At 51.3% G+C, this 27,312-nt stretch overlaps 1 protein-coding gene and 1 long non-coding RNA gene across 2 annotated transcripts in view; one reads left to right on the forward strand and one right to left on the reverse strand.

Moving 5' to 3' along the window:
- The window catches only part of FAM53B (family with sequence similarity 53, member B), a 120,858-nt gene that overhangs the window by 74,998 nt on the left and 18,548 nt on the right, over positions 1–27,312 (reverse strand). The window contains exon 2 of the mRNA XM_011986421.1: positions 9,667–9,918. Coding sequence (XP_011841811.1) covers positions 9,667–9,744 — 78 coding nt within the window. The 5' untranslated portion in view covers positions 9,745–9,918. The remainder of the gene's footprint in view (positions 1–9,666; positions 9,919–27,312) is intronic.
- On the forward strand, positions 7,210–17,037 carry LOC105544135. The gene is made up of 3 exons (XR_001006719.1): positions 7,210–7,357; positions 10,872–11,016; positions 16,757–17,037. It is a non-coding gene; the product is annotated as an uncharacterized LOC105544135 (long non-coding RNA).

A 27,312-nucleotide genomic window follows, 5' to 3' on the forward strand; every position in this document is an offset into this window, starting at 1 on the left:
TAGAAGAACCCCAAATCCAGGGTACTTGCTCCACGGCTACGCAGTAAGCTGGGTGTAGAATATTCTGGGGGTTCCTCATGCTAGGTGATACCCAGGTCAAGAGGCTTGCCTGGTCCTCTCATGAGCAGAGACTACCCAGCCAGAGCCCCAGGAAGCAGCTCTGCCTCAAGTGCTCCGAGGCTCCCTCACTCACTCGCCCACTCGCTCAGTGGGCACGGGGTGGTGATTCTTTCTGGGCGGGCTGTGCTAGGGGTTGATCGTACAATGGTGAAAGGAGCTCTCAGGCCCAGAGAAATGAGCTTGTCACAGAAGGCTCTAACTTCTGAAAGGAACCCCCAACACTCCCCATCAAAATGACACAAACAGACAAGGCTTCCAGGCCGGTAAGTGGACGAGGGCCCAGGTTCTGGCTCTTGAAGGCCTGGCAGGACGGTGGGGCTGACTGGGAACACCTGGCCCATCCAGGTAAGAGGGTGGCAAGCACCTGGCACCAGCTCCCTCACCTCATCCCCATCTACCCAATCCAGGGACCTCTGCACGAGGTCAACACTGTGTTCATCCCACAGGGTTACTAAGGGTCCATCCTGACCAGCCTGGGGACACAGAGGTGAAGGAGGACTCACACTTCATGGAAGACAGTCACAGACAAACCACGGGGAGATCGGGGCTGGAGGGGATGTCCAGGGCAAGTGTGCTGGGATGGGGGTGGACACCGGGGCGGCCTCCTGGGAGGGATGCCTAGACTGGTATTGAGGACCACAGGAGCTTCTAGGGCTGAAGGGGAACGGGGCAGTCCTCCTACAGGTCGCCCTCCTCAGTTTAAAATGATCCTAACAGTATCATCACACTCGGTCACCCTCCTGGATTCCACAGTGATGTAACCATCCTCTCTACCACCATCTGTGGAAATATCTGGGAAGAATTCAAAACGGCTGCACCTGCTTCCTCCCATCCCCCGCCACACAATCCCACCTGAGAGGTGCAGCTGAGACCACACCAAAGTCATGCAATGGAAAGTGGATGACAAGCGCATGAGAGCCCTGCTGCTGGGGCTGCGCTGCCTGCACAGCCGAGAGCTCAGCCTGTGGATGCCAGGCAGGCCCCCAGTTCCCAGGTTCAGAGAGGGAAGTCGGGCCAGGGTCTGGCTTGCCAAGGGAGGTGGCTCCCAGCACTAAGGGAACACCTGGGCATAAGGAAAACACCCCCTGGGGAAACCCGGCCCCCAGTCCATGCCTGCCAGGTGGGAGAAGGCAACCCAGGTTGGGAGGCCACAGAGGCCACACCAGGATGGGGGCTGGGGAGAGCAGAGAGAGCAGGAACACTGGAGCACCCTGTGTGCTTCACTGGCACGCATGCAGGAGGGGCTGGGGCTTTCCACACTGAAGCAGGAAGCCACATAGCGAGCCGCCCCCTGCCTGGCCAGCAGAACAGTGCTTGCTGGCCGCCTCTCACCAAGCCGGCATGTTCTAGACCAAGGGGGACCTCAGGGCCCTTCTGACCCAGGCCATCACAAGGAACACTGCCAGAGATGCCGGGGTCTGTCTGCCCACAGAAACAGCACTGGGCCAGCACACACGCACCCCAGGCACTCGTTCACACATTCACTCGACTTGCTCATTCATTCATTCAGTGAGGACTTATCAGCATCTGCAGCAGGTCCCCAGAGTGGCCTGCCATTTCCAACCTGGAAAACAGACTCCTCGCCACCCCACCATTGGCCCTGATCCCAGCCACTGCCAGCCCCAGTGAACGCCCCTCCTAACCGCTCTTACAGCCTGTACCCTGGGCCCCCACTTCCCACCCTCCACCCAGAACCCAGAGCCATCTTCTTAAAGCAGAGATCGGACCACGTCATCCTGTTGCAACAACTTCCCACCACAACCAGAATCAAATCCCGGCCACTACCTCTCCTCCACAGTGCACAGTGCTCCACATGAGCCAACCTGAGTACCCCCAATCTTGCTCTGGTCCTCCCCTCCTCACTCACACTACCCAGTGGCGCCAGGCCAGTCACTACCATCTCAGGGGCTTTGTGCCGGGATCTTCACACAGCACGCTCTGCGCTGTTCCTGCCCCGTGGCCTCCTCAGTGGCCTTGCTGGACCATCCTGGCTAAAGCAGTGCCTCCCACCCACTTTTCTCTCTCCCATCACCTCATTTAATGAACATGGCAGGTATTGGAACATCTGTTCCTGTACTGACTCTCTGCTCCATGGGAACGGAAGCTTCTTGAGAAAGGAGGGCTGTCTTGGTTTCAACTTCACAGCCAACAGCAGGCACCACAGCTACAGGCACCTGTCAGCGCCAGCCTGTCCCACTCCTGAGGCTACACACCCAGTGGATGTCAGGCAACAGAAATGGATTTTCACTGGGCAGAAGTTACTGTCTCCCAAAATCGCTGGCCTCACGCAAAGTCAAACCTCAGTGGGGAAGGGCTGAGAGGCCAGCCTGAGAGTCAGAGCCACCTCGCAGGCTGGCCTGGCCTCCTCATGCCGGTCTCCAGCCCTCTACCTAAGGGTTCCCACGAACCAGCAATGGTGCACACTATGATTTTCCAACTCGAAGGAACGACTTCTCCATTTCCCCATCCCAGGCAAGCCACTGCTTGCTCCTCACTGAAGAGATGAAACTGCGCAGCCCAGTGGTGCGGCCCCCTTCTTCTGTCAGCTGCACCCCAAATTTTGAATTGGGATACCTTCACCCTCACTGGATCACGTCTTAGTGGGACTGTCAAACAAGGTGCCTCCACCTCCCCGGCCCCGGGCTAGGCCCAGATCTCAGGCCTAGACACTGGTTCCATGGCTGACTCCTGAACCACAGAGCTGGGCCTGATCCACCCAGCAGGGAGGCCCTCAGTCTGCCCGTGGGCACCTGCTTCTGAAGTCCTCCCAGCTGCTCCAGTCATGCCCTTTCTGGGGCCCGACTGGCCCCCTCCTCTCCAGCCCTGAGAGCTCTCCCCGTGCTCCAGGGAGTTCTCTCTTGGGGTGAGTTAGCTGGGGACGGCCTCTGGCGCTGACAAAGGAGGAACCCTGACTAATTTCGTGCTTTACCTTGAGACCAGATCAGGGCCCATCTTGCTTTCTGAGCCCCATCTGTGAAGCTAAGCCAGTGGCGGCCAGGCCAGAACGTCATGTACTGACAGCTTTCCAGGGTGCCAGGCCCCAGTACACCCTGACCGCTGGCAGGTTTCCCTGGTCCAACTCCACATGGGCAAACCAGCAGAGTTCCTGCTTGGCTCTAGGTTGGCCAGGGCCTTTTATTCCCCAGGCTACCCGGTATATGCTAACATTCCCATGGTATGTACCATTCCTACACACACAGCCTTTCCAACACTTTGAACCTCCTGCACCCACAGTGGGAAGAATGAGCCAATCATGGTGTGGAGGCCCCACCAGGCCCTGAGGGAACCCCTCGGCCCTCTGAGGTTTCACAAGACACTCAGTGTCTGCACTCAGCGAGCATCCGAGCCCTGCAGTGCTGAGGTCTGCAGTGAAATAAGACCAGAGCACATTTCCCCTTTGTGTTTCTCCCACTGTGAAGCCTCTGTTCCCAAGCCCACCCTGGGGCAGGGCCTCATCTCTGTGAGACTCCTCAGATCACGAGAAAAGGTTTTTGGAATTAGATCCTCGTAGGAAAGGCAAAAGCTGGAAATCAAATGGAGGCTTCAGGGCCATCTGTCTGACTAAAGAAAGCAGCCCTGGCTTAAATAAAGACACAATTAAGGCTCCAAATGAGGAACTGGCCCTGCAGAAAATGCCAGGCCACAACCACGGTTCTTCATAACTTTCCTCTGTACATTATCGACTAAAGCAACTAAGTCACATCTTCCATCTCCTGACACGGTGTTACAGGGAGCCACAGAGCACCTGGGGGAGGCTCACACTCATGCCCTACGGGGGAACGAGTGGAGCACCCACACTCCCAAAATGTAACCCCGCGAGACTGTGGCAGTCGAAAGCAAAAAGGAGATCCAGGCCTGAGACAAGAAAGAGAAGCTGAGGAGGGAACAATGCCTTTGGATGAAGATTCTCAAGATGCTGATAGAGATACGGTGGCCCTGACTCCTGAGGCTCCGGGGTTAGCCAAAGCATGGGCGGGCCCCTTGGTATCTCTGCCTGCCCAGGGTGAAAGGCATCACGCTGCCCTGGACCCTATGCACTCCTGCGTTCTAACTTCAGGCCAGCCTGGGGCCAGCCAGAGATCCTGGCTGGGGCTACTGAGCTCAAAGTGCCAACTTAGCATGGCCCAAAGTATGAAGAACCCCAGTGCCCAGGCAACTGTGTATAAGGCCTGACATGGCCACTAACTCCTCAAATAAGAAAAGTCATTTAGCCTTTGGCATCCTAATCAGACAAGTGCAGAAGGAAGTGCCTGTCTATCTACCAGATCAGCCCCTCCAAAAGACTAGTATTGGTTGTTATAGGGAAAGTCAGGCAGTCTGGAGCCGCACACTGCCCTCTGCCCAGGAGCAGCCAGTCATCAGCTCCCTTTGGTCTTCAGCCTTAAGGGAGGATGGGCTGCAGAGAGAAGAGTGGGCCTGGCCAAGGGAGGTGGTCACTCTGGAAACAAGAGAACAGGCTCTTGGCCTGAGCGTGGGCGTGCGGGAAGGCGCTGAGGGAGCACAGTGCTCCAAGGTCAAATGTCTGGGCTGCCTTCCAGGGGAGCAGCTAATGTTAGAACACTGGAAGGAAGAGCCCACTCGACAGAGGAAGGCACCAGGCAGAGTCGGGGAAAGGGGAACTGGACCCAGCCATGGCTGCTGGCCGTGCAAGCGAAGTCAGGGCCATGGGCACAGCTGAGCCTCAGGGCCATCTCTCCCCAGGCAGGTGGGCCCTGTGCTGGGAAAGGCAAAATGCTGAGCACTGGTCAGTCCTTTTTTTTCCTTTTTTCCTTACACCTTTCTTTGAGGGAAAGGCAGTTGTTTCACCAGCATTTAGTTTTTTAAAACAGGGGAACCAGAGAACCATGGCATGAACCCCAAAGAAGGCTGGGAGGGAGACCAAGTCCTCACACCCCTCAACAGGCCTCAGAGTTGGCCACGAGCTCCTCCTCCAGTGCCACATGACACCCAGGGTTGCGAGGACCCTGGTGACTTTCCCTTGCACGTTGAGACTTTCCCGCCTCTGTGACTGAGGCCTGACTCTGGGGACCCAGGGTAAGCTGTGCTTCTGGGGTCTGCTCCCATAATTCCAAAGTGGCCTGTGCTGATACCAGTCCCGGCCTCCCCCACAGTCATGCTTTCCTTTTAAATCTTAAACCTCTACTTGTCATCTTCTTAGTCTGATTAGAAAACAAAAGAAAATTTATTTTCCATCGTTCCTGTTGTTATCTTGATGGTATTTACACGGGGATGATGTTACCAGTTTAGGAAGCTAAAGCAAAACCCCGTCAACTTCCTCTGAACCTCTGCTGGCTGTTCAGAGCAAATGCTAGCATCAGCGTATCTCACATTCTGTCCTGTGGATGTCATCACTAGACTAAGATTATTTTCGGTATTTCTTCAGTTATTTACATCGTGTGTCTCTCCCCAAAGCCTGGAGGGGCTCCAAGGTGATCACAGCCTCTGGAATAGGGCCCATGCGAGAAGGTGCTGGGGGAAGCAGACAAGGGCCTGGGCTTGAAATCTGTGCCTGGGGCAGCCCCTCCCTGGGCTCTCTGAGCCACAGCTTCCTGTCTGTAAATGGGGTAGAAATGGGTGCACCCCTGCCCCTCAGCAGGTAGCGTGAGGCTCAAGGACAGGGAGGAGGTACATGGACCTCTGGGCATACAGTTTGGGTGTCTGTCCCCTCCAAATCTCATGCTGAAATGTAACCCCCAATGCTGGAGGCAGGGCCTGGGCGGGGGTGTTTGGGTCATGGGAGTGGATCCCTCGTGAATGGCTTGGTGGCCTCCCCATGGTAATCAGGGAGTCCTCGCTCTTCTAGTTCATGTGAGGGCTGGTAGTTTAACAGGTCTGGCACCTCCTCCCTTCCCTCTCACTCCCTCTCTCACCTCGTGATACACCTATTCTCCCCTCACCTTCTGCCGAGACTGGAAGCTTCCCTAGGCCTCACTAGAAACAGATGCAGATGCAATACTTTTCCATGCTTCTTTTTTTTCTTTTTTGAGACTGAGTCTCGCTCTTTCACCCAGGCTGGAGTGCAGTGGCGCAATCTCGGCTCACTGCAAGCTCCACCTTCCGGGTTCACACCATTCTCCTGCCTCAGGCTCCTGAGTAGGTGGGACTACTACTCAGGCACCCGCCACCACACTCGGCTAATTTTTTGTATTTTCAGTAGAGATGGGGTTTCACCGTGTTAGCCAGGACGGTCTCAATCTCCTGACCTCATGATACGCCTGCCTCAGCCTCCCAAAGTGCTGGGATTACAGGCTTGAGCCACCGCGCCTGGCCGGTGCCATACTTCTTATACAGCCTGCAGAACCATGAGCCAAGTAAACCTCTTTTCTTTATAAATTACCCAACCTCAGGTATTCCTTACAGCAACATGATATGAACTAACACACTTCCCAAGACCCTCAGCATAGCCGCACCCCCAACATCTTCCTGCTGGCCCACGCTATAGGGCAGGCAGCACTGAGCTGGGCCGGGCCAAGCACTGGCACCCAGTCACTGTGTTCTGGGCGCATCAGCAAACTGAGCAATGAGAAAGCCCTTCTTCAACAGGGCTGTTCCCCACAACAGAGCTCTCATCTGGAGCCAAGGGGAAAGAAGAGGAGGAGGAAGACAGATGGGCCCAACACTGGGTGGTTCTGGGCCTTGACAGGTCAGTAACAAAGAGCAGCAGAAAGAAGGATCCTTTCCAACAAAGCAAGGGAGAGTTCAGGAAGAAAGCACAGATTCTAATCTGTGAGGCCACAAGAGAACACGTGGTAGAATCCCTTCCAGCAAAGCTGCCTGCTCTCCCTGCCTGCTTTCCCTTTCTGAGTTTTCCTTCCCTGGCTAGGGCTGGGAGGCCATGCTCCTCCTGGCAGGGGCTCAGGCCACACCTCTTGGAAGAGCAGCTCAGCTGACGTTGGGCCCACATGTCCTGGAAACAACTCTGAAGCCAACACCAGGCAGTCCCACCCTGAGAAGGGACCAAGCACAGAGGCAGCCACTGCAGCCAACAGCACAGCTGGACCCGGGAAGGGCTCCTCCCTTGGGACCTCCAGATGGCTCCTCACCCTTGAGGTCTCTTCTTTTTGGTCAGAGCTACTCTAGTCACACCCACTCAGTCGTGAACTGGAGCAGCAGCCAGAGAGAGAGTAAGACAATGGTGAATGAGAAGAGGCCAGGCGACAGGAACCTGCAAGCTCATCCATCCACAAACATCCACTGAGCACCTGCTAGGCGCTGGGCCCCGTGCATTCAGCAACAAGCAAGAGAGATATCCCCTCCCTTCACAAAGCTCCCATTCTAGTATAAGGACTCGGTCAAGATCCATAAGGACATGTTTAAAAGTGCCAAGTACCTAAGAGGGAAAAAGATAGGAAAAGAGGAGAGAAAGTGTGGTGGGGGTAAGGGGTGGGAGCTGGTGCTGGGACTGAACTGTAGGTTGAGTGGCCAGAGAAGCAAGGAGAGAGGGAGAATGTCCTACTGTGGGGAGAGAGCTCCAGGCCAAGGAAAAAGTGCAAAGGCCTGAGGCAGGCTCACACTTAGCGTGTTGGAACAGGGAGGCCAGTGGGGACCGAGCAGAGGGGGCAGAGTGGCAGAGATGAGGTCAGAGCAGTCACATGGACAAGAATACATGGGGCCACATACATCCTAGTAAGGGCTGGGTGTTTGCTAAGCATTCAGTGTAAAGCCAGTGGAAGCTTCTACACAGTGGAGGACAGCTCTGACTAGGATTCTCTCTGGCGGCTGGGTGGAGAACAGGTTAAAAAGAGCCAGAGGCAGGGGACCAGTTACCACAAGAATCCATGTGAGAGAAGAGCAAGTGGAACCAGAGTGGTGGCAGTGAGGCTGGTAAGAAGTAATCACATTACATAGCAAATGTGAACTGGAAAGAACGGGGTAGTGGCAGAAGAGCTGAATGGTCACAGCAGCTCTACTCCTTGCTGCAGTGACCAAGGCTGCCATTGAGCAAACACACCTCAGGTGCCTGCTGTCTGCCCTGCCCCAGTAGTGCTGGGGACATGGGGAGAAGCAAAGCTGAGTCCCTACCCTTGCAGCTGGGGGTGACACCCCATGGAGACCTCACAGGCTGAGGCCCACGAGCAGAGTAGCACCAGTGTCATGCCTGGTAAGGGCTGGAGAGACCTGACTGAGGGAGGGCTGCCAAGACTGGCGTCCAGACACCAGGCAGTGGGCAGAGGCCTGAACGCAGGCTCAGGAAGTGGGGCTGGAAGGGTTGGAGGGAAAGGGGAGGTGCAGCTAGTGAGGCAGTTACTGCCTGCTCCAGGCTGCAGCTGCCTCATTTGTAAAACGAGGAGGCTAGACCCAGTGGTTTCTAAGCCACTTCTTCTCACCCTTCAAGGCTAAATCAAGTATCCCTGCTCTGCAAGGCTTTCCCTGGTGTGCTACAGCCAGGCTGGCCCTGCTCCTCTACACGCCCTGGGCTTCCCGTGGGCTTCGGCTGCAAGTTCTTGTTCATGGGATCCTCAAGTTGTCACTGTATTCACAGCTCTCCAGACACCCTCTCTCTAGACCCAGAGCTTCTCAAGGGTGAGAAGTACAGGGCCTGGCTCTGGCTCATCCTGTTCCCCAAACTCCTCCAGCCTAGTGCCCAACACACGGAAGGCGCTCTGTGAGGCCTGCGAAAAGAATACAGATCTCGGTGGCTTTCCCAAGCTCCTGACACAGGCAGAGACCTAGGTCTCATCTGCTCAAGGTCTGGTTTCACTGGCATGAGATAGGGGAAGGCGGCCCACCAAGGAGGCTTAGCGTGGGTCCTCGCGAGGGGCTGTGAAGGGCGCCAGGAGGGGTCCTGGGTGAGGCGACCCTGGGCAGTTGGGCCTTCCTGACCACGGAAGCTGCAGAGAGTTCTGAAGACTCGCCCATCTCCACAAGACTGCTTCTGACTGAGCGTGGCTTCCCGCTCCCTCCACAGGCGAGCAGCCCCCACTCACATCTGAGAACTGGGCTTCCAAGGACAGGTCTGCTGACAGGGTTCAGCTATTGAAGGTTGGTTTGCTTGCAGTCTAAGAAGGCCGAGTTAGCTACCTCCCTGCACTAGTCCACCACATGGTCCAGGGTGGTCCCGGGTGAACCCCCTTTGGCAGAGGGTAGCTGTTGCCATAGCTCACCACACCGTCTTTCCCCATCGTCTCCCACTCTTGACGTTCCTGAAGCAGCACCACCCTTCAGAGGGATAGGCTTATCTTAGCCCCCATTCAGGGCACCACCCCTCTCTGGAAACCACCTCCCCTTAACGGGTGGAGACAGAAGGAATGTCAGTCCTGGCCTGGCAGGCTGCAGAACCACACTTGCTGTTATTTACCAGGGGATAACCTCCCCTCCTCATTCACCAGATGACCTCAAATCTGAGCTGACTTCCTTCTTTCCAGCGAGTTGTCAGTCAAGCTCTGCTCCTGTGCCCTGTCGCCCCAGCCCAGGACGCCTCACAGAGCTTTGCTCTTGGGGGCTCTGGACTCAATTTGCTAAGCCTGGGTGCTCAGTCCACAGCCCTATCTGTACATCAGGCCTCAGAAATGCTCAGGGAAAGCAGGAAGCCTGCCAGGTCCTCACCAGTTCAGGGCTGAAGGTCCCGCATGCGATGGAGTCAGCTCCCCGGGTGCTGAGGCTTTCACTTAGGACCATCACCATGATAAGGGCCTCAGGCGCTGGGCTCCATCCCAGGGTGGGTATCAGCCATCTTCACTTGGGCAGACTTGGGCTGGGTACCTCCTGGGGAATTGATGTCAGCAGAAACAGCTCCTCATTGGCCGCTCACCCTTGGGGTGGGGCCGTTCTGGGAAATGGCCAAGTGTGGTCAACTCCCTGGAAAGACAAAAGAAAAGCAAAAGGATTCAGGACTAAGAAAGACCAAGGCCCTGAGAGTCACCCCTCCCACAGTACTGGAAACCCCAGGGGATTGGAACCACCTCTCTGCTAAAGGAGATGTACTCAGGGAGAGTCACCAAGGCCCAGAGTTACCTTCTCAGAGCTCCCCACACCCCTGCCATGCCAGCCTTGGGCTGCCTCACTTGTAAAATGGCCTGGTGGGTAGAACAACAGATTGGGGTCCAGCCACGTGATACCTTTAAGATCTATCTCAGGGTCTGGGTGGCTAACAATCTGCTGTCCCTGCAGCATACTCAAGTCACGTGACATCTTACCACTGAGCTGGCTTTACAGGCAGCTTTAGCACACACCAGGATGCATTAAAGTAGGCCAAGGGTCAGAACATGCCTCATCCCCACATCCAACACCAAACGGGTCAGCCCTCAGGCAGCCAACTGGCAGCAGGGGACCAGCAGTCAGCATGCTGGCTCCCTTCTCCACCCAGTTATGAACAGAAGCTACTGGAACAATAAGGAGGGTCCATTTAAAAAGGCATATATTTGGCCAGGCATGGTGACTCATGCCTGTAATCCCAGCACTTTGGGAGGTTGAGGCAGGTGGATCATCAGAGGTCAGGAGGTCGAGACCAGCCTGGTCAACATGGTGAAACCCCATCTCTACTAAAAATACAAAAAATTAGCTGGGTGTAGTGGCATGCACTGTAATTGCAGCTACTTGGGAGGCTGAGGCAGGAGAATCGCTTGAACCTGGGAGGCAGAGGTTGCAGTGAGCCAAGATCGCACCACTGCGCTCCAGGTTGGGCAACAAGAGTGAAACTCCGTCCCCCCACCAAAAAAAAGGCATACATTTCTGGTCCTTGGAAGTGCCACATTTCAACATCAACATCTTTGCAACACTGGGGGCCTTCACAGCTTTGTCATCTTCCCCAGAAAGAACTAAACTAAGTGAGCTTCCAGTAGTGATGGGACTCACTCAGCATTGCCATTCTGCACAGCCTATCCGCAGCCCCTCTCCGATTAACCCACCACCATTTCCCACCAAGCAAATGAAGAAAGAGTGCAGCCTTCAGTTCAGGTTTGAAAAATCCCTTCTTACAAACTCACGTCTCTATTTCCCCATGCAGCTAAACCTTCAAAGAAAGTCACACAGACACAAGGAACCTGAGGATCACCACCAAAAAGTAAAAAAGAATGATGATAATAGTATTAAATAGAAAAGCAGCTCCTAATCTGTAATCAGAAACAAACTGCTCAACACAGGAAAACGTTTTAGAATCTGCTGCTCTGTGTAAAAATTAATTGCACCCTGGTATTTACTTGCTGTCCAGATTGTAAATCATATTTTCCTGTTTACTTCAATTAGACTTTACAGTGGGTGTTATTGAAATTGCTCAATTACAGGCCAGCTGGCAAGCACAGGAAAATTACCTTCTACTGTTCTTCGAAAACAAGGTTCATCCAAAGTGCAAAAGCAGAGAAGGGGAGGAGGGAAATCAATACATGTTCCAAAGCTTGACTGTTCAGGAAGAGAGCCCAGGGGAGGCTGAAGATTCCCAGGTCTCATTGAGAGATCTGGTGCACAGGTTCAACACCACATCAATCTAGAAGTGACACGTTCTGACCAACTGTGGTCTGTTCAAGGAAAGAGTTTCAGACCACTCCTGCAAGTTCTGGCCAGGCAGCTGGGTTCAGGAACAGGCCAGAGAGGTGCTCCTGGATTTGCCTTTCAAAGCAGCCTTTTGTGTCTCCTCAGTGGAGGAGGCCTAATGGCAGCCATCATCTCTCTGTGTGTGAGCCCCAATTCAGCTCTCAGGCAGCCAGCCTTAGGCACAAGGCCTGGGAGGTGAGCTGCCCGTTCCCTCCTCCCCCATTTCCATCCTCTCTAGGAAGCCAGGTGAGTTCAGTAGCTACAGAGGCTCAGATCCTGAGTCAAGCACAACTGAGTTGGAATCCCAGCTCTTGAAATACATTGTTTGAGTGGCCTTTGCCAAGTTACTCTTAGAGCCTCAGTTTCTCTCTCTGTACAACAGGGAAAACAGTGCTTGCCTCACAAGGTTACTGTATCTGATGAAAACAGAGCCCAAGTCCTTTGCACGCTGCCTCGCTCATCCAGGTGAGTGCTCAATCAACAGCGGCTACTGCTAGCAGTTTCATGGGGGAGGCTGGGAATCCAGATCCTCTTCTCGGCAATGGACGCCCAAGCGGCCATCCTCTCAAACGTGTTTAAAGAGAAACGAGCTAAATTCTGTCAATAAGGGCCTGGCTATATGATGGCCCATCCCTCTGGTGAAGTAGGAGGAGGCCGGTAAGAATGAAACTGTGGAAGTCTGTCACCATGGGAACACATCAGCCCATCCAGACACAGCTCTGCACAAAGCAGGAAGCCAGAACGAGGCAAAGATGGGGTGGCCCAGCTCTCTCCAGCTCCATCCCCAGCAGAGTCCCGACAAGGGGCCAGGGCTCGGAGAGGCAGCAGAAGCACCAAAAGCGCGTGGGCAACTGGGTGGTCAGCACATGTGACAGGCATGGAAAGGAGAAGGCAGGTGTAGCACAGTCCCTGCCCTGGGGGGTCTCACAGAGAGTGCAGTGACCCAGCCAACACATTTCAGAGGCAGGCAGAAAGGGGGACGTGACGTCAGAGGTAGGCTTTAAAGAGACTCCTTTGCACTGTAAGAGCCCAAGAGTGGGGACAACCTCGATGCCTGCAAACAAGGCGAACTGGTTAAAAAAATTACGGTGTTGTTACATAAGGGAATACCATGTGGCCTTCAAAAATACTATAATAAGCCAGTTCAAACTGTACAGATATGAAACAATCTCCAAGAAATGCTATAAAGTGACAAAGGCAAGAAGAGCCGAGTCCACTAGCCTGAGCGACAGAGTGAGTCTCCGCCTCAAAAACAAACAAACAAGGAGTCCAGCATGGTCCCACACAGTGGTTGCCTGGAGAAGGGAATGATGGTTCTGGAGAGGAACCATGTCCAACCCTATGTGAGGTTTGAATATTCCATCCCACGTCCGCCCATGGTGCTTTTAGTTCTTAAGAAACAGGCAAGATTTCATCAGGAAGGGCAGGGTACCCAGGCAGAGGGAAGGGTGTAAGCAAGGCGTGTCCGCCGGGCCAGCCTCGGAGTATGGGAATGGTGAGAACGCTGGTGGCTGGCACACAGGGCACGCAGAGGGCATAGCAGCAGGAGGGCAGCTAGAGAGAGACTCAAACCAGACCCAGGGCTCCGAATGTCACACTCAGGGGAGACCTTATCATTGCGGCTGTGGGGGCTCCCGAAGGAAATTAGAAGCTGGAGTTGGCTGCTTTGATCTGTTAGGAGAGCAATTTTTTCTGAACCCTTTGCAACACCTACCACAATCCCTCACATACCCTAACAGCTCAAAACACATTTCCGGAATCGAGCTAAATTGTAGCAACATCTGAAATGATCTGGGCAGGTTCTCAGAATTTGTGAGGCGAATCCAGACCAGCAGAGCCCAGCACGATCTAGAATTTCCTGGGATTCCTATGACCCGTGGGCCTGGCCTGGCCAACTTCACTGGGGAATGCCAGGACCAGGCCGGAGACTTCGAGCCCAGTCTGCAAACACGGTCAGGGTCTTCTCAAAGAGAAGCCGGGGGCACGGCCAGGAAAAAGACAATAACTGGGTGATCCCACAGAGGGCAAGGTGGAAGCCTCACAAAGCCCTCCCACAGGCCACCTCTGGGGCACAGACCCTGCCATGGTCTAGTGGGTTTTCTCTTAACCTGTATCAAGAATCACTTCTATCTATTGAGTACCTACTAGCTACCAGGCACTTTACACACATTAGCCACAAGCCAGGTTGAATTATCCCCATTTTACAGCCATATACAGCAACTCACTCAGGGTCCGGGTTCAAAGCTGGGATGTGAACCCTGGTGAGCCAGCACCCAGGTCTGTACTTCCCACCAGTGCCTTGCCCCTCCATCCCCTAAAAAACCCCTTCAAATGCCCATTCAAACAACTACCAGCAAGAGTTCTCCTTTGCATTTATTCCAGAGAGATTAAGATTTACGTTCACACACAAATGTTTGTAACAGCTCTTTATTCATAACAGCCCAAACCAGGAAATATTCTAGAGACCCTTCGCTCAATGAATAATTAAACAAAATGTGGCAGGGCACAGCCACACTGTGGAATACTACTCGGCAATAAAAAGGAATCAACCAGAGACACACGCCACAACCTGGATGAGCCTCCAGACTCTCATGCAGAGTGAAAGAGCCAGTCCCCAAAGGCTCACTATTCTAGGAGTCCATTTATATCCCTTTCTTAAAATGACAAAATTATAGAATTAGTGCAGAGATGAATGGCTGTCAGGGGTTGGGGATGGGGCGTGGGAGCAGGAGGGAAATGGGCATGGCTGGGAAAAGGCAGCAGGAGGGATCCTTGGAGATGGAGATACTCTGTGTCTCAACTGTATCTGTGACAATTTTCTGCTTGTGATACTGCATTAGTTTGGTAGGATGTTACCATTAGGGGACAGTGAGTAAGGGGTATGTGAGATTTCTCTGTATTATTTCCTGTAACTGCATGAGTGTACATGATCTCCAAAAAAAAAAAAAAAAATTTTTTTAAATAAATCCCAGCCGGGCGCGGTGGCTCACGCCTGTAATCCCAGCACTTTGGGAGGCCGAGGCGGGCGGATCACGAGGTCAGCAGATCGAGACCATCTTGGCTAACACGGTGAAACTCCGTCTCCACTAAAAATACAAAAAAATTAGCTGGACATGGTGGCGGGTGCCTGTAGTCCCAGCTACTTGGCAGGCTGAGGCAGGAGAATGGCGTGAACCCAGGAGGCGGAGCTTGCAGTGAGCCGAGATCGCGCCACTGCACTCCAGCCTGGGAGACAGAGCAAGACTCCGTCTCAAAAAAATTAAAAAATTTAAAAAAAATCCCAATCTATGCATTTATCAAAATTCATAGAACTAACCACCAAAAGACTGTGTTAGGCTACATATAAATTTTTAAAACTTTTTTTAAAGCCCACTGATTATACCAGGGAGACCATGTGCAAGGGGAGATGGGGGAACGTGTGTGTGCTGTGGAATTTGGCAGCCCTGGCCTTTGCCATAAAATCACTTGACTTCAGTTTCCTCATCTTTAAAACGGGGGTGAGGCTCGTCACAGTGGCTCACACCAGTGATCTCAGCATTTGAGAGGTTGAAGCAAAAGGACTGCTTGAGACCAGGAGTTCAAGACCAGCCTAGGCAACACGGCAAGACTCCATCTCTACAAAAAATAAAAACTCAAACAAAAATAGCCAGGCGTGGGAGTGTATGCCTGTAGTCCCAGCTACTCAGAAGTCTGAGGCAAAATCGCTTGAGCCCAGGAGTTTGAGGTTACAAATGAGCTATGATCATGCTACTGCACTCCAGCCTGGTGATAGAGGGAGATCTTGTATCAAAAGAAATAATTAAGCTGGGTGCAGTGGGTCATGCCTGTAATCCCAGCACTACGGGAGGCTGACGTTGGTGGATCACTCGAAGTCAGGAGTTCCAGACCAGCTTGGCCAACATGGTGAAACCCCAACTGTACTAAAAATATAAAATTAGCTGGGCATGGTGGTGCATGCCTGTAATCCCAGCTACTCAGGAGGCTGAAGCACAGGAAACACCTGAATCTGGGAGGCAGAGGCTGCAGTGAGCCAAGATTACACCACTGTACTCTAGCCTGGGCCACAGAGCAATACTCTGTCTCAAAAAATAATAGTAACTACTATTATTATTATTATTATTAATTAAATAAACACAGTGAGGATAATACCTTTGCCCTGGGGCTGCTGGGAGATTTAAATAAGAAAACACATATAAAAGAGCTCGGCACAGAGAAGGCCAGGCATTGGTGTCCATTCCCCTTTGCACAAGTAGCAATCGTGGGCCGCACTCTCATCGGGCACCATCCTTGCATCTCGACTGCAGTTTTCCTTGCCCTGTATTTAAGTCTTGTATTGTCACTTCCCAGTCCCCGCATTCACCTCCCACCTCTCTCCCGTGACTCCCTGGGCAGTGCTCATGATAGGGGGCCTCCAGCCTGCCTCCATACACAGCTAGGGCTACCCAGTATCTGCCAAAGGAGGGCTGGGTGAGGATCTCCCCTTGGTTGGCACCCCAACCTGATCACGGGGACACAGTGCTCTCTGACTCAACCCCAGGAGCCCCTACTCAATGACTCATCTTCACCAGGATTTCCACTGAAAAGAGCAAAAAGCAAGGTCAGACTTTCCATTGATCCATGTGTATGCTCCCTGGGTGCAGACAAGGTGGCAGAGGGCCCCTGCCCACCTCCCAAGTCCTCACCTCTAAAGTGCATCTGCCCAAGAACAGCCCCAAACTCGCCAGCATTGTGCCCAAAGCAAGGCCTATGGGTGGGAGGGCACACACACAGGTAGCTGCTGCCGTGGTCAGCAAGACGCCCCAGGCCCAGAGCCTACCTCCACCTCCATGTGCCCCACACAGCCACACTTCTAGCCACAGCCCTCCACCCTCACCTCCATTCCCCTCTCCCTGGGCATCCACCAGAGGCTGGGTTCTTCTCAGCTAATCCTCTCACGTTCCTATGAACAGGCATTATGGTTGGCAGCATGCACATTTTCCAGATGGGAAGATTGAGGCTCCAAGAAAAGAAATCAAGTCATTTGCCCAATATCCTACAGCTAGCAGGGGCAAGACCAGGATTCAAATCCCCAGGCCACTCTGTCTCTGACACCACAGAAACAGGGGAGAAAGCTTTGCTCTCACACAAGTTCTTGCTAACATGAAATTTTCTTGCTTTTGTTCTACAGTCTTCAATGTGTCTTCATTTCTTTGCCACCACTGAACACAGCTGTCTGCTATCACTGTAGCCTGGGACTCTGAGCTTCCAGCAAGTGGGAGCCCCACCTGGCTCATCCACTTCAAAAGAGGATTGCATGCTAATGAATTAATACATACAAGAAAGTGTTGCAAACTCTACAATCCTATATAAATCTTAAGAAGATTGGAGGAGTTTACCAAATGCTCTGTAATGCATTTTGAAGGGCTATCCCTTAAAAGAAACTGACCATACTAGAAATCATCAAGACAAGTTTTTCCTTCTTTCAGTGTCTTTATTTAGTCTGTACTTACTACTCGCACACGTTAGTTTCACAGTTAATTTTACCACCTTAAAAACAGGACTCAGATCAAAACCCAAACATGAACTTAGCCACTGACAGTGATTTTCCTGGTGGCTCACGGAAGCCATTGCTCTCAGAGCTTCCATTTCCCCCTCCCATTCAGCAAAGGAAATGGGAGGGAAAGACAGCAATTCCGCAAGGTCTTTGTGCACTTTGAAACTTTTGTAGCTTCAGTTGTTGGTGTGACAAAAACCATCTGTAGACAGAATCTAGAAGCAAGTATATGAACATTTGGGGAAGGGTGTTGCTTAGTGGGTCATGTTGTCTCCTGCCAAATTCTGTGACAACCCAAAAGTGCAAGAAGGGTTCCGAGAAGAGCCGAATGCTGCAGTCAAGCTTCATATCCACCAAGACAAAGGGATTTAATCTGCTTGGGGACGATTCTGCTCGCTGATTTTATATACTAACTAAGTCATCTGAGTCTAAAGGATAAAAGTTAAAAGCTGCCTAAGAACTTTATCCAGGGCCTCTACTTTCCCAGACTAAGTTGATACTGGAAAGACAGTCTGGTGTTTCAACCAGAGGACAGAGCCCACGAATGTGCAGCTTCCATACTATAGTGAACATTTCAACGACCCCGCAGCCGGGGTTCCCATATCTTCAGGTCCTACTGAGAAACAACAGACAGACAGACCTGCTGGCACCACCCTCAACGCACAGAAAAAAAGAGGCAAAGAAAACCCCTTTCATCAGTACTTTGCTAGTGCAGAAGTAACAGGTGACACAGAGCCTACCTTTTAACGCAGCACGAGGAAAATACTAGCCATAGCAACAGGGCCAGGCCCTGTGCTTACTGCAACCTCAGAGTATCCCTGTCCGAGGGCGCTACTGTTATCCCATTTTACAGAGGGGGAAACTGAAGCCCAGGCTCAAGGTCACCCAGTTGTGAACAAGGCACAAAGATTCAACCCACATCTACTGAACTCCAAAGTCTTTGTCTTAACACCTGGGACCCCACTACTCGAGGATCTTTAAGTTTCATTGTTAATCATCCCTTCAGTACTTGATTTGTCAGCTAAATGATCAAATGCCAAAGCAGGCACCAATTTTGCAACATACACACTCTCTAATACAGCCCATCCTAAGGTATCCCAGCCAAACATCAACCTTCTGGAACTGATGTTGAAACATGGTATTAGGGGTTCCACTGCAGGCAGGAAAAATGGGCAGATGACGAGTATCTTGGAGAGGGTAGAAGTGGGACAGGAAGTCAACACTTTCCATTTTTAACTGCATGGATGTACAGACGTGCTGGATAACTTGCAAAGGGTGAAGTGTCTCCCACGAAGCTCAGGGTGCTTCTGGGCCTGCAGGGAGTCACAATGGCTTCTTGCAACCCCAGCTGGAACCTGTATCCATCTGTCCCTATCTCCCCTGGTCCTGTGCCTCCTGCCTCTGCCTCCACCACAGCCACCCTGCCCTTCTCTCAAAGTTCATTTCCAGGTTGTTTGTGGGGAGCCCTCCCCTCCACATGTGCAGCCTAGGTGTGGCCCTCCCTCAGTCATCCTGTGGCCTCAGCACACAGCCTGCCCACAGCAGCAACCTGACTGATGCCTATCTGCTAAGTCAGTATCACAGCAAGAGCACTGAACTTGAGTCCACGCTCAGCCTAGCTCAGTCCCAGAGGAGCTGCAGGGCCCTGGCTGAGCTCTGTAACTTTGCTCAGCTTTCTGCCTTTGTAACAGGTAAGAAGTCACCCTTGTTCTGCCCGCCTCAGCTATAAGTTAAGGAGGTAACGCCCTGTAGGTGGGGGCACTACAAAAATATCCCTAAAAACACTGAAATCCTTAGGCAGGCACAATTCCTAGCAGGGCACAGACCCTTATTAAATGCTTATAAATTGGATAAAAGCATCTCGTCTTCACAGCTACAGCATTAGCTTCTAGGGGCCAAGAATATGCTTTTGAGTCCTCCAAGCACCTCGCTCCTGCAAGTGGGCTGGTGGACATTCAGCAGGGTGAGTGAGAGTGGCTGGCTGCAGGCATGAAGCACCTGCTGTCCCTAGACAGAGAGGGCATACTCACCCCTCCCTCACCCCTCCCTCCACAGGAAGGTGTGTCCTTGGAGGTGCTTTCTTCAGTAACTGGGGTTAAAACATATTCCCTGATCTAGTCCTTCAGGTAATCAAAGGCTGCCAAAGGCCACACTTGGGGAAGGACTGGGAGTCACACTACACGGCTTGAAAGAGACTTGACCTGTGTCCCTGGCTGAACAAAGTGGCCCAAGCTCCCCTATGTGTCTCCTTAATGGAAGCGGGGAAAGCAAAACAAGACAAAACAATAAACTGAGCTGCTGAACCAAATCGGAACTCTGCTCTCCTGGACTTTTCAATGCTGTAGGGATTTTCTTTTTAAAGCAAATAACATTTCAAGAGGAGGGGGAGGAATGACATTATTCAGGGACATAAAAGTGCTGAGATCCAAAAAGCCAAAACAAATCTGAACATGGGAATGAGACAGCCCATGTAGTTTCTTGAAACTGAAGCCAACTGCATGCATGACTTGTCAAGAGTTCATTTATCAGTGAAAAATAACTGACAGACGAGGTTCCTATACGCACTCCCGTAATTCTCACGACCGCTCATGTACTTTTAACCCACAAACACTATGAAAGAAGAGCTTGCTCTAGACTGGACGTTGCATGATACACTCAAAAGGAAGAAGACAGGGACAAGAGGCACGGAGAGAGGAGAACTCACACTTACCGAGTGGCCACAGAGCTAGATGCCGCCTTCTGCTCCAAACCAGAGGAAGGGAAAGAATGGGAAGAGAATCAGAGGACAATGAGGAGACTGCAGCAGGCCCCAAAGATAATCTACTATCATGTTAAGCCACTTAGCCTAAGACAACCATGACCTGTTCTTCAGTCGGACCTATTTACAAGTATACTGAATTTACTCAAACCATGACTAAAAACCCACAGAAGAGGGGTGAAAAAAAAAGATTTAAAAACAAAAATGGAAAGACCCAAACAAAAGGCTGTGTGGCCTAGGTGGATCAAGCAGGACTTAGGGGATGGGGGCTCTGGGCCTGACAGTGCCACTTACTAGCTCTGCCCAATTTGCCAAGTTATTTCCCTCCTCGGAGCCTCAGTTCCCTCACGTGTCAAAAGGGATGCTGGGCCAGATAAGTTGTTTCTGACTAGTGAGACTGCAACTGCAGTCACATATCAGGTATGTGGCTTTCACCAGGTCTTTATGCCTCTCTGGGCCTCAGTTTCCTCACGTGTCATAGGCAAATGGCAGCTCTGGAGAGAGCATGAAAATCACTAGATTTGAAGGTGCTGAATGAACTATGAGAAAGGACAGTAAGTTGATGATGCCCGTCTCGGATCAACTGCTATGCTGGCCTTTCCAGTCCCACTCAGACCTGATATGCAGTTCAAGGTCCAGGAAACTGGACAAAGGCAAAGGCCAAATCCTTACTTGCTGCCATCAAGTGCCCTGGCTATGACCTTCCATAAAGCAGAGTCAGAAGCAGGCCACAGTGACATTCTTGCAATGGGTGGGACAGCGGTAGGGAGGAGGTGGTGTTGCAGAACCAGCACCCTCTCTTACATATCCATGGGGTGAGGATGGGGATGTATGCAGGATTGCATATTCCGAGTTTAATCTTTATGCATACAGGGGCATCTTGGTGTCGTTCAATGACAACCTGATTTACAGGAGTTTCTTAGAGAGCCAGGAAGTTAGCCAGTGACCAGTTTTGACATCTTCATCTTCTACCTCTCAGGACAAGAATCTCCTTTTCCTTTACGAAATGTTTATGGGCTCTCGGACTCTCCCTCTGCTGCAGGACACTCCACCCCCAGCCCAGGCTACACACACAGCTTTCCTACCGGTGCAGCTCCAGTCGCTCAGCAGGCAGGGAGAAGCATTCCCGTTGGTGTCTACAGCTCTCACAGAACCCCCAGAGCCACTGCACAGAGGGAAGGTAATCTCTCAGCAGCTGGGCCTTGGAACACAGCTGCGAGGGCGTGATCTCTTTATCTAGGAGGCCTGCAGTCTGGGGCCCCAACACACTGGTTGAAGACAGTATCACACTGGGACATGACAGGTGATGCAAGAAGATCCCAACAAGCTCTGTAAGAGCTGCTATAGGCACGAGAGGCACCAGGTTGCCCATTTGCCACCCATTCATCAGAGGTCGCATCCTAACCTCAGCTCACACTTCAGGACTTCCCCCTTCCTGATCTGACTGAGTCATATCTACCAACCTACAGGGTCTGTTGTAGAAATTAATCAGACAGGCTCATCAATCACATGGTAAGCCTTCCGCCTTCTCCCCTCTACCCCCACATCACGCTGTAAGCTCTACCACACATTCGAGAATGCCATCATCTGCCAAAACAAAACTGGAGGGACTCTAAGCTGACAGGCAGGTCTGTCATATGACAAGTATACCCGAGCTCTGTGGCACCTCTCAGGTCAAACAGCCAAAGCTATCTACCTGACTTCTACTGCAGGGGAGGGTTCTGGAGGGCAGGATAAACTCTAGTAAGACTACTCCCACCAGCAGCCACAGCACAATGGCGGGGGAGCTGCTGCATGTGTAATAACAGCCATCTGTCTATACACAGATCAAAATAGCACCAGATTCTTGCCTCTTAAGGCAGAGAAAGAGATTCCTGCAAAGAAGGGCTTCACCGCCAGGCACAGTGGCTCACGCCTACAATCCCTGCACTTTGGCAGGCTGAGGCAGGTGAACTGCTTGAGCCCAAGAGTTCAAGACCAGCTGGGCAACATGAAGAAATCCCCATCTCTATAAAAAATTTTAAAAATAGTCCGGCATGGTGGCACACACCTGTGGTCCCAGCTACACAGGAGGCTGAGTAGGGAGGATCACTTGAGCCAGGAAGGTCGAGGCTGCAGTGAGCTATGATAGTACCACTTCACTACAGCTTAAGTGACAGAGAAAAATCCTGTCTCGCAAAAAAATAAAAAAAGAAGAAGAAAGCCTTCATGGAGTCCTAAGTCAAAGCTAAGTCCAGGCATGTGGCTTTAAATTACTTAGAACCGGCCAGGGAATTAATCTAAGAAGTCTAGGGGAACAGTTGCCCAACGGGTCTTGAGCTCCTTCTTTATTTTTTGGCATGCCATGGGGGTGGGGGAACAGGAGAAGAAAGGGGCACCTCATTTGTAAACACTTGCCCCACTTCCTTCTAAGCACTCTGGATATGACAATCAGGCCTCCTGACTTAGGGCAAAGACCTGGGTGGAGGAGTGTTAAAGAGGAAATTACACAGCCAACCAGAGTCACCCGGCTTAAAAGCAAACACCTTGGGTCGCCAAGGTGAACTCTTCTAGGCTTTTCGTTACAAATCTAAGCAAGACTCAAAAGACTGTGGAAGAGTTAACCCAACTTCCAAAAATGAGTAATCATCTTCCTCATTAGAAATGGCCCAGGCTCCAGAAACAAAGATTCAGTCTATTGTTTGTCCGCAGCACACCCCAAAGTGCTTGACGGACTGCCAAGTACACCAGCTGCAGCTGTAGCTGTCACTGTCCCCCTAGTGGAGCCATCTGAACCAGGCCTGGGTGTACTTCCTTGCTCTCAGGAAGCTCATTCACTAAGTCAGCAGCAAAACTCTAAAGCCAGGACTCTGAGCACTCCTCCACGCACCTCCCAAACCAAACGTGGACTGGCCTTCACCTCACTGTGGAAAAGGGTTCTTGCCCAGTGTCATCTGGATGGAGGAGTTCAAAAATGTGCAGGAGAAGGAAAGGTTACACATCAAACCACCAACACAGCCAGGCACAGTGGCTCACGCCTATAATCCCAGCACTTTGGGAGGCCAAGGCTGGCGGATCGCCTGAGGTCAGGAGTTCGAGACCAGCCTGGCCAACATGGTGAAACCCTGTATCTACTAAAAATACAAAAATAGCCAGGCATGGTGGTGGGCGCCTGTAATCCCAGCTACTAAGGAGGCTGAGGCAGAACTGCTTGAACCTGGGAGGTGGAGGTTGCAGTGAGCCGAGATCACGCCATTGTACTCCAGCCTGGGTGACAAGAGCGAGACTTCATCTGAAAAAAAAAATAAAAACCACCAACACTAGCCACCTCGATCAGGAGCAGATCCAAGGGAGGTGGCACAGATGATGTTCTCAGACTTAAAAATAACAATAATACCAGCCTAGGCAATATAGTGAGACCTCATCTTGACAAAAATTAAATTAGCCAGGCATGGTGGCATGTGCCTGCAGCCCCAGATACTCAGGAGGTGGAAGCAAGAGAATCACTTAGGTAAGCCAAGGCTGCAGTGAGCCCTGATCACACCACTGCACTCCAGCCTGGGCAACCAACTGAGATCCTATCTCAGAAAATAATAATTTTTTTAAAGTCATAAAATATAAAAACAAAAAAAGAAACCCTATCAGACTGAATAGCTGGATGGGATCAGAATGGATGAAATTTAACTAGTACTGGTCAGAAGCTGGCATTGAAGCACCAAAACCCAGTTTCCAGTGTGCTGATGAATAGTTAACAGCATGCCACAAGCCCTGACGAAAGCCTGCGTGGCAGGCAATTGTGCCCATTCATTCAACAAACCCTTACTGAGTGACTACTTTGTGACTGCTGGGATGATGGTAGGGGCTGAAGACGCGAACATACATAAGCCACGGTCTCCACTCCCACGGAAGTTAAAACTGTTAACAACTGATGGATGAGTGAAATAAAAACTAAATAAAAATGCACTAAAAGGCAGAGAATATTTTTTAAATAGCATGATAAAAATAGCATGATAAAATAACGGGGACCGCTAAAGTTCAGAAATCTGGACCGGCCGCGGTGGCTCACACCTGTAATCCCAGCACTTTGGGAGGCCAAGGCGGGTGGATGGCTTGAGCTCAGGAGTTCGAGACCAGCCTGGGAAACATGGTGAAACGCATCTCTACCAAAAATAAAAAAAAATTAGCTGGGCATGGTGGTGCATGCCTGTGGACCCAGCTACTCGGGAGGTTGGGGTGGGAAGACTGCTTGAGCCCGAGAAGCGGAGGTTGCGGGGAGTCTGGATCATGCCGCAGCAGTCCAGCCTCGGGGACAGAGTAAGAACCCATCTCAAAAGATAAAGTTCATAAACTTGCATCACAGCCTTCAGGGGATGGTACAAAGTCACCCTGCAGTCTCTCCCTCCCATACCCTGGCAGGTCCTCTGCCTGGACAGACTCTTACTCAGTTCAATTGTTAATAAATCAACCAACTATTGACTAGAACTGTGATGTTCATGAGGCCCAAGTCTAGCAAGTGCCAGAGGTGGCATCCACATCCACAAGGCCCCAGCATACAACGCTGGCAGAGTCGCACTGCAGGCCTCGGTTCTGGCTGGCCTTGTCCTGCAGGGCATGGCCTGAAGGTCAGAGTCTGTAAGGCAGTCTCCCCAGCAACACCAACCACACCCCTGGGCGAACTTTGCTTCCAGAGACCACACTGGGCCAGGTCTCCTTTCGCAGAGGTTACTTATGGGAGACAGTAAAGGAGTAAGACAGCATCCCCAAAACTCAGCAGAATCCAACTTAAAAGTCACTTGTCTTTCACAAGGAAAAATCAGTCAACCTCTAGAGAAATGAGCGTAAAACACAACCTGCCCGTGTCCTCGTGCAGTTCTATCCTCCTTACTCACTGTCCCTGTGAACACATGTGCCTCAAGTGCCAAATCAGCCTGCCCTGCAGACTGTCCTACTCATGAGCAAAATAAGACATATCATCTCGTGAGGCACAGCCAAGGTGGGAAGTGACCTAACTGCCTAACAGGAAGGACAGGATAAAAACACACTGCAACACCATGCAAAGGACAAAACGCAGCTTTCTAAGAGGCTATGAGAATATGTGGAAGCTTAAAAAATTTTGATCTCATAGAAGTAAAAAGCAGAACAGAGGAGACTAGAGGCTGGGAAGGGTAGGGGGAAGGCGGGGAATAGGAAGAGATTTGTTAAAGGATACAAAAATACAGCCAGATAGAAGGAGTAAGTTCTAGTGTTCTATAGCACTGTAGGATGACTAGAGTTAACAATATTATGTAGTTTCAAATAGTTACAAGAAAGATATTGAACATTCCTGACACAAAGAAATGATAACCGTTTGAGATGTGGATATGCTAATCACCCGGAGCCCATCATCATACATTATATGTGTCGCAACATCACTATGCACCCCATAAATAGGTACAATTATGTGTCAATTTAAATTTTAATTTTAAAAATTTAAAAAAAAAAAAAAAAGGCTTCAGGAGCCCAACACGTCCAAAGAGGAAAGCATCTTCAGGTATAGTGCTAAGCAGAAAACCAAAGATCAGAACCATGGGTATATTAAGCTCCCATTTGGGTGAAACTAAATAAAGAACTGTGCCAGTAATACAGAAGTCCTGGAAGGATACAAAGGAAACGTAACATAAAAGCTGTCTTCCGGGAGGGGAAATGGGTAGCTGGGAACAGAGATGAGAGAAGACTCCTCAAGAAATGGATTTTTGTATGCTTTGAATTTTGAACCAAACGAGGTATTGACTTTCACAAGAAATAGGTAATATTTTCTAAAATCTAAAATATAAAAAACACTGTATTTTTATATACATATTTGTGCGTGTATATATCTGTATATTCTTGCACATGCATATGGAGTATCTCTGGGAGGACAAACAAGAAAATGGCATTAGGAGCTCCCCCCAGGAAGGAGGGAGACGTGTAGCTGGGGACAGGGATGAGGAAACTGCTTTTCACTGCTGAGTTTGTACACATCCACGTACTGCCTATTCTTAAAACATTCTGGAGTTCTCCAAATACCACATGCAGTTTCCTGCCTCCAGGCCTCTGCTCATGCTGGTCTCTGGGGCTAGACCTTGCCGCCTGCTTCCGCTGCTCCCTGCTGCCCTCTCAGCCTCCAGACTCTCTAATCTCATCTTTTAAACTCAGTTCAGGTGTCACCACCTCCAGGAAGACCTCCACACCCCACACTGAGTCAGGTCACGCGCTCTGCCTCTGTGCAGAATGCAGAGCTTGAATCACAGGGCCATGAAACGAACCAGTGAGCTGCCGCCCCAACAGACTGTGCTTCTGGAGGGCATGAGCCCAGCCTCAGTCCCCTGAGTCCCCAGAACCTGGCACAAAGAGCTGCTCAGGAAATGTCTGCTGAAACAAAGAACACAATCACCACGTTAAGTCAAGTCTCAACGTTCTTGGTGCCAAAGATACTGAAATCTCTCTTGCTTGCGGGGGGTTTCCGATAGCTATCAAAATGTTGTTAACACTAATCCCAAGCACTGCACCTCCCGATCCGCGGAGGGGCTGAGCTCAAAGTTTTCTGGGTTCCACAGCAGCACAGCATAACAGAAAAACACAGTGACCAGCACAAAAACCCCTGTATCTGATCATGCTCACACCTCCTCAGGAACCTGCAAACACTCATCAGAGTTTCTGTGGGCGGGAGGATGGCCAGCAGCCCTCTCACACCCAACCATGGGAAAACTGAGAGCCCAGGGCCCTGCCCTAACAGCCTTGTTTTCTATGTTCTTCTTTTAGGAGCAAGAATCTTGCTGCAGTCAGGGCCTGATGTGAGGGAGGCAGCACTTGCAGGGCCGGCCCTGGGCCAGGCAGAGCCTGGACAGACCAGGCCTCTGCAGGAACCCCAGTGGGACAGGGAGGGCCAAGGTCTTGGGAGCCTCCACAGAGAGCAAAAAGGGTCAAGGGGAAGATTATATACACATGTGATGCTGCACTCCTTAGAACAGACTTTTACTCAGAAACAAAAAGTATTTCTAGGTGACTGTAGTTAAACTGGCAACTCTCATGCACGCCCTGTGTCGTGCTTCTCTCTGGACAGTACTTCCTCCCGGTATCAGTCTCGTCCCAAGTCCAACACACACCAGGCTGGCTGTGCTAGGGACTGAGGGATGATGGCAGGTAATACATAAATAAGTTCATGTAAACAGCAAGTGTTCAATTAGGTTTCCCACAAGGCATGGCATGTCATATGATAATAAATCCACACGGACAGAGGAGTGAGCCTGGAATTCCAAGTGGGGTGGTAAAGATCTGGGGAGATTTCCTAGAGCAAGCAGCAGGAGTGTTGGGCAGGAGTTCAATGCCAGAGACGGGGTGAGGGTATTCTATTAGGATGCTGCTAAATGACATGTCTGACACTCCAGCAAGCTAGGGGGATGGGGCTGGGGGTGGAGGGCCCCTTCCCAGCTTT

The sequence above is a fragment of the Mandrillus leucophaeus genome, unplaced genomic scaffold (genome assembly GCF_000951045.1).
Source record: "Mandrillus leucophaeus isolate KB7577 unplaced genomic scaffold, Mleu.le_1.0 Scaffold299, whole genome shotgun sequence".
Taxonomy (NCBI): domain Eukaryota; kingdom Metazoa; phylum Chordata; class Mammalia; order Primates; family Cercopithecidae; genus Mandrillus; species Mandrillus leucophaeus.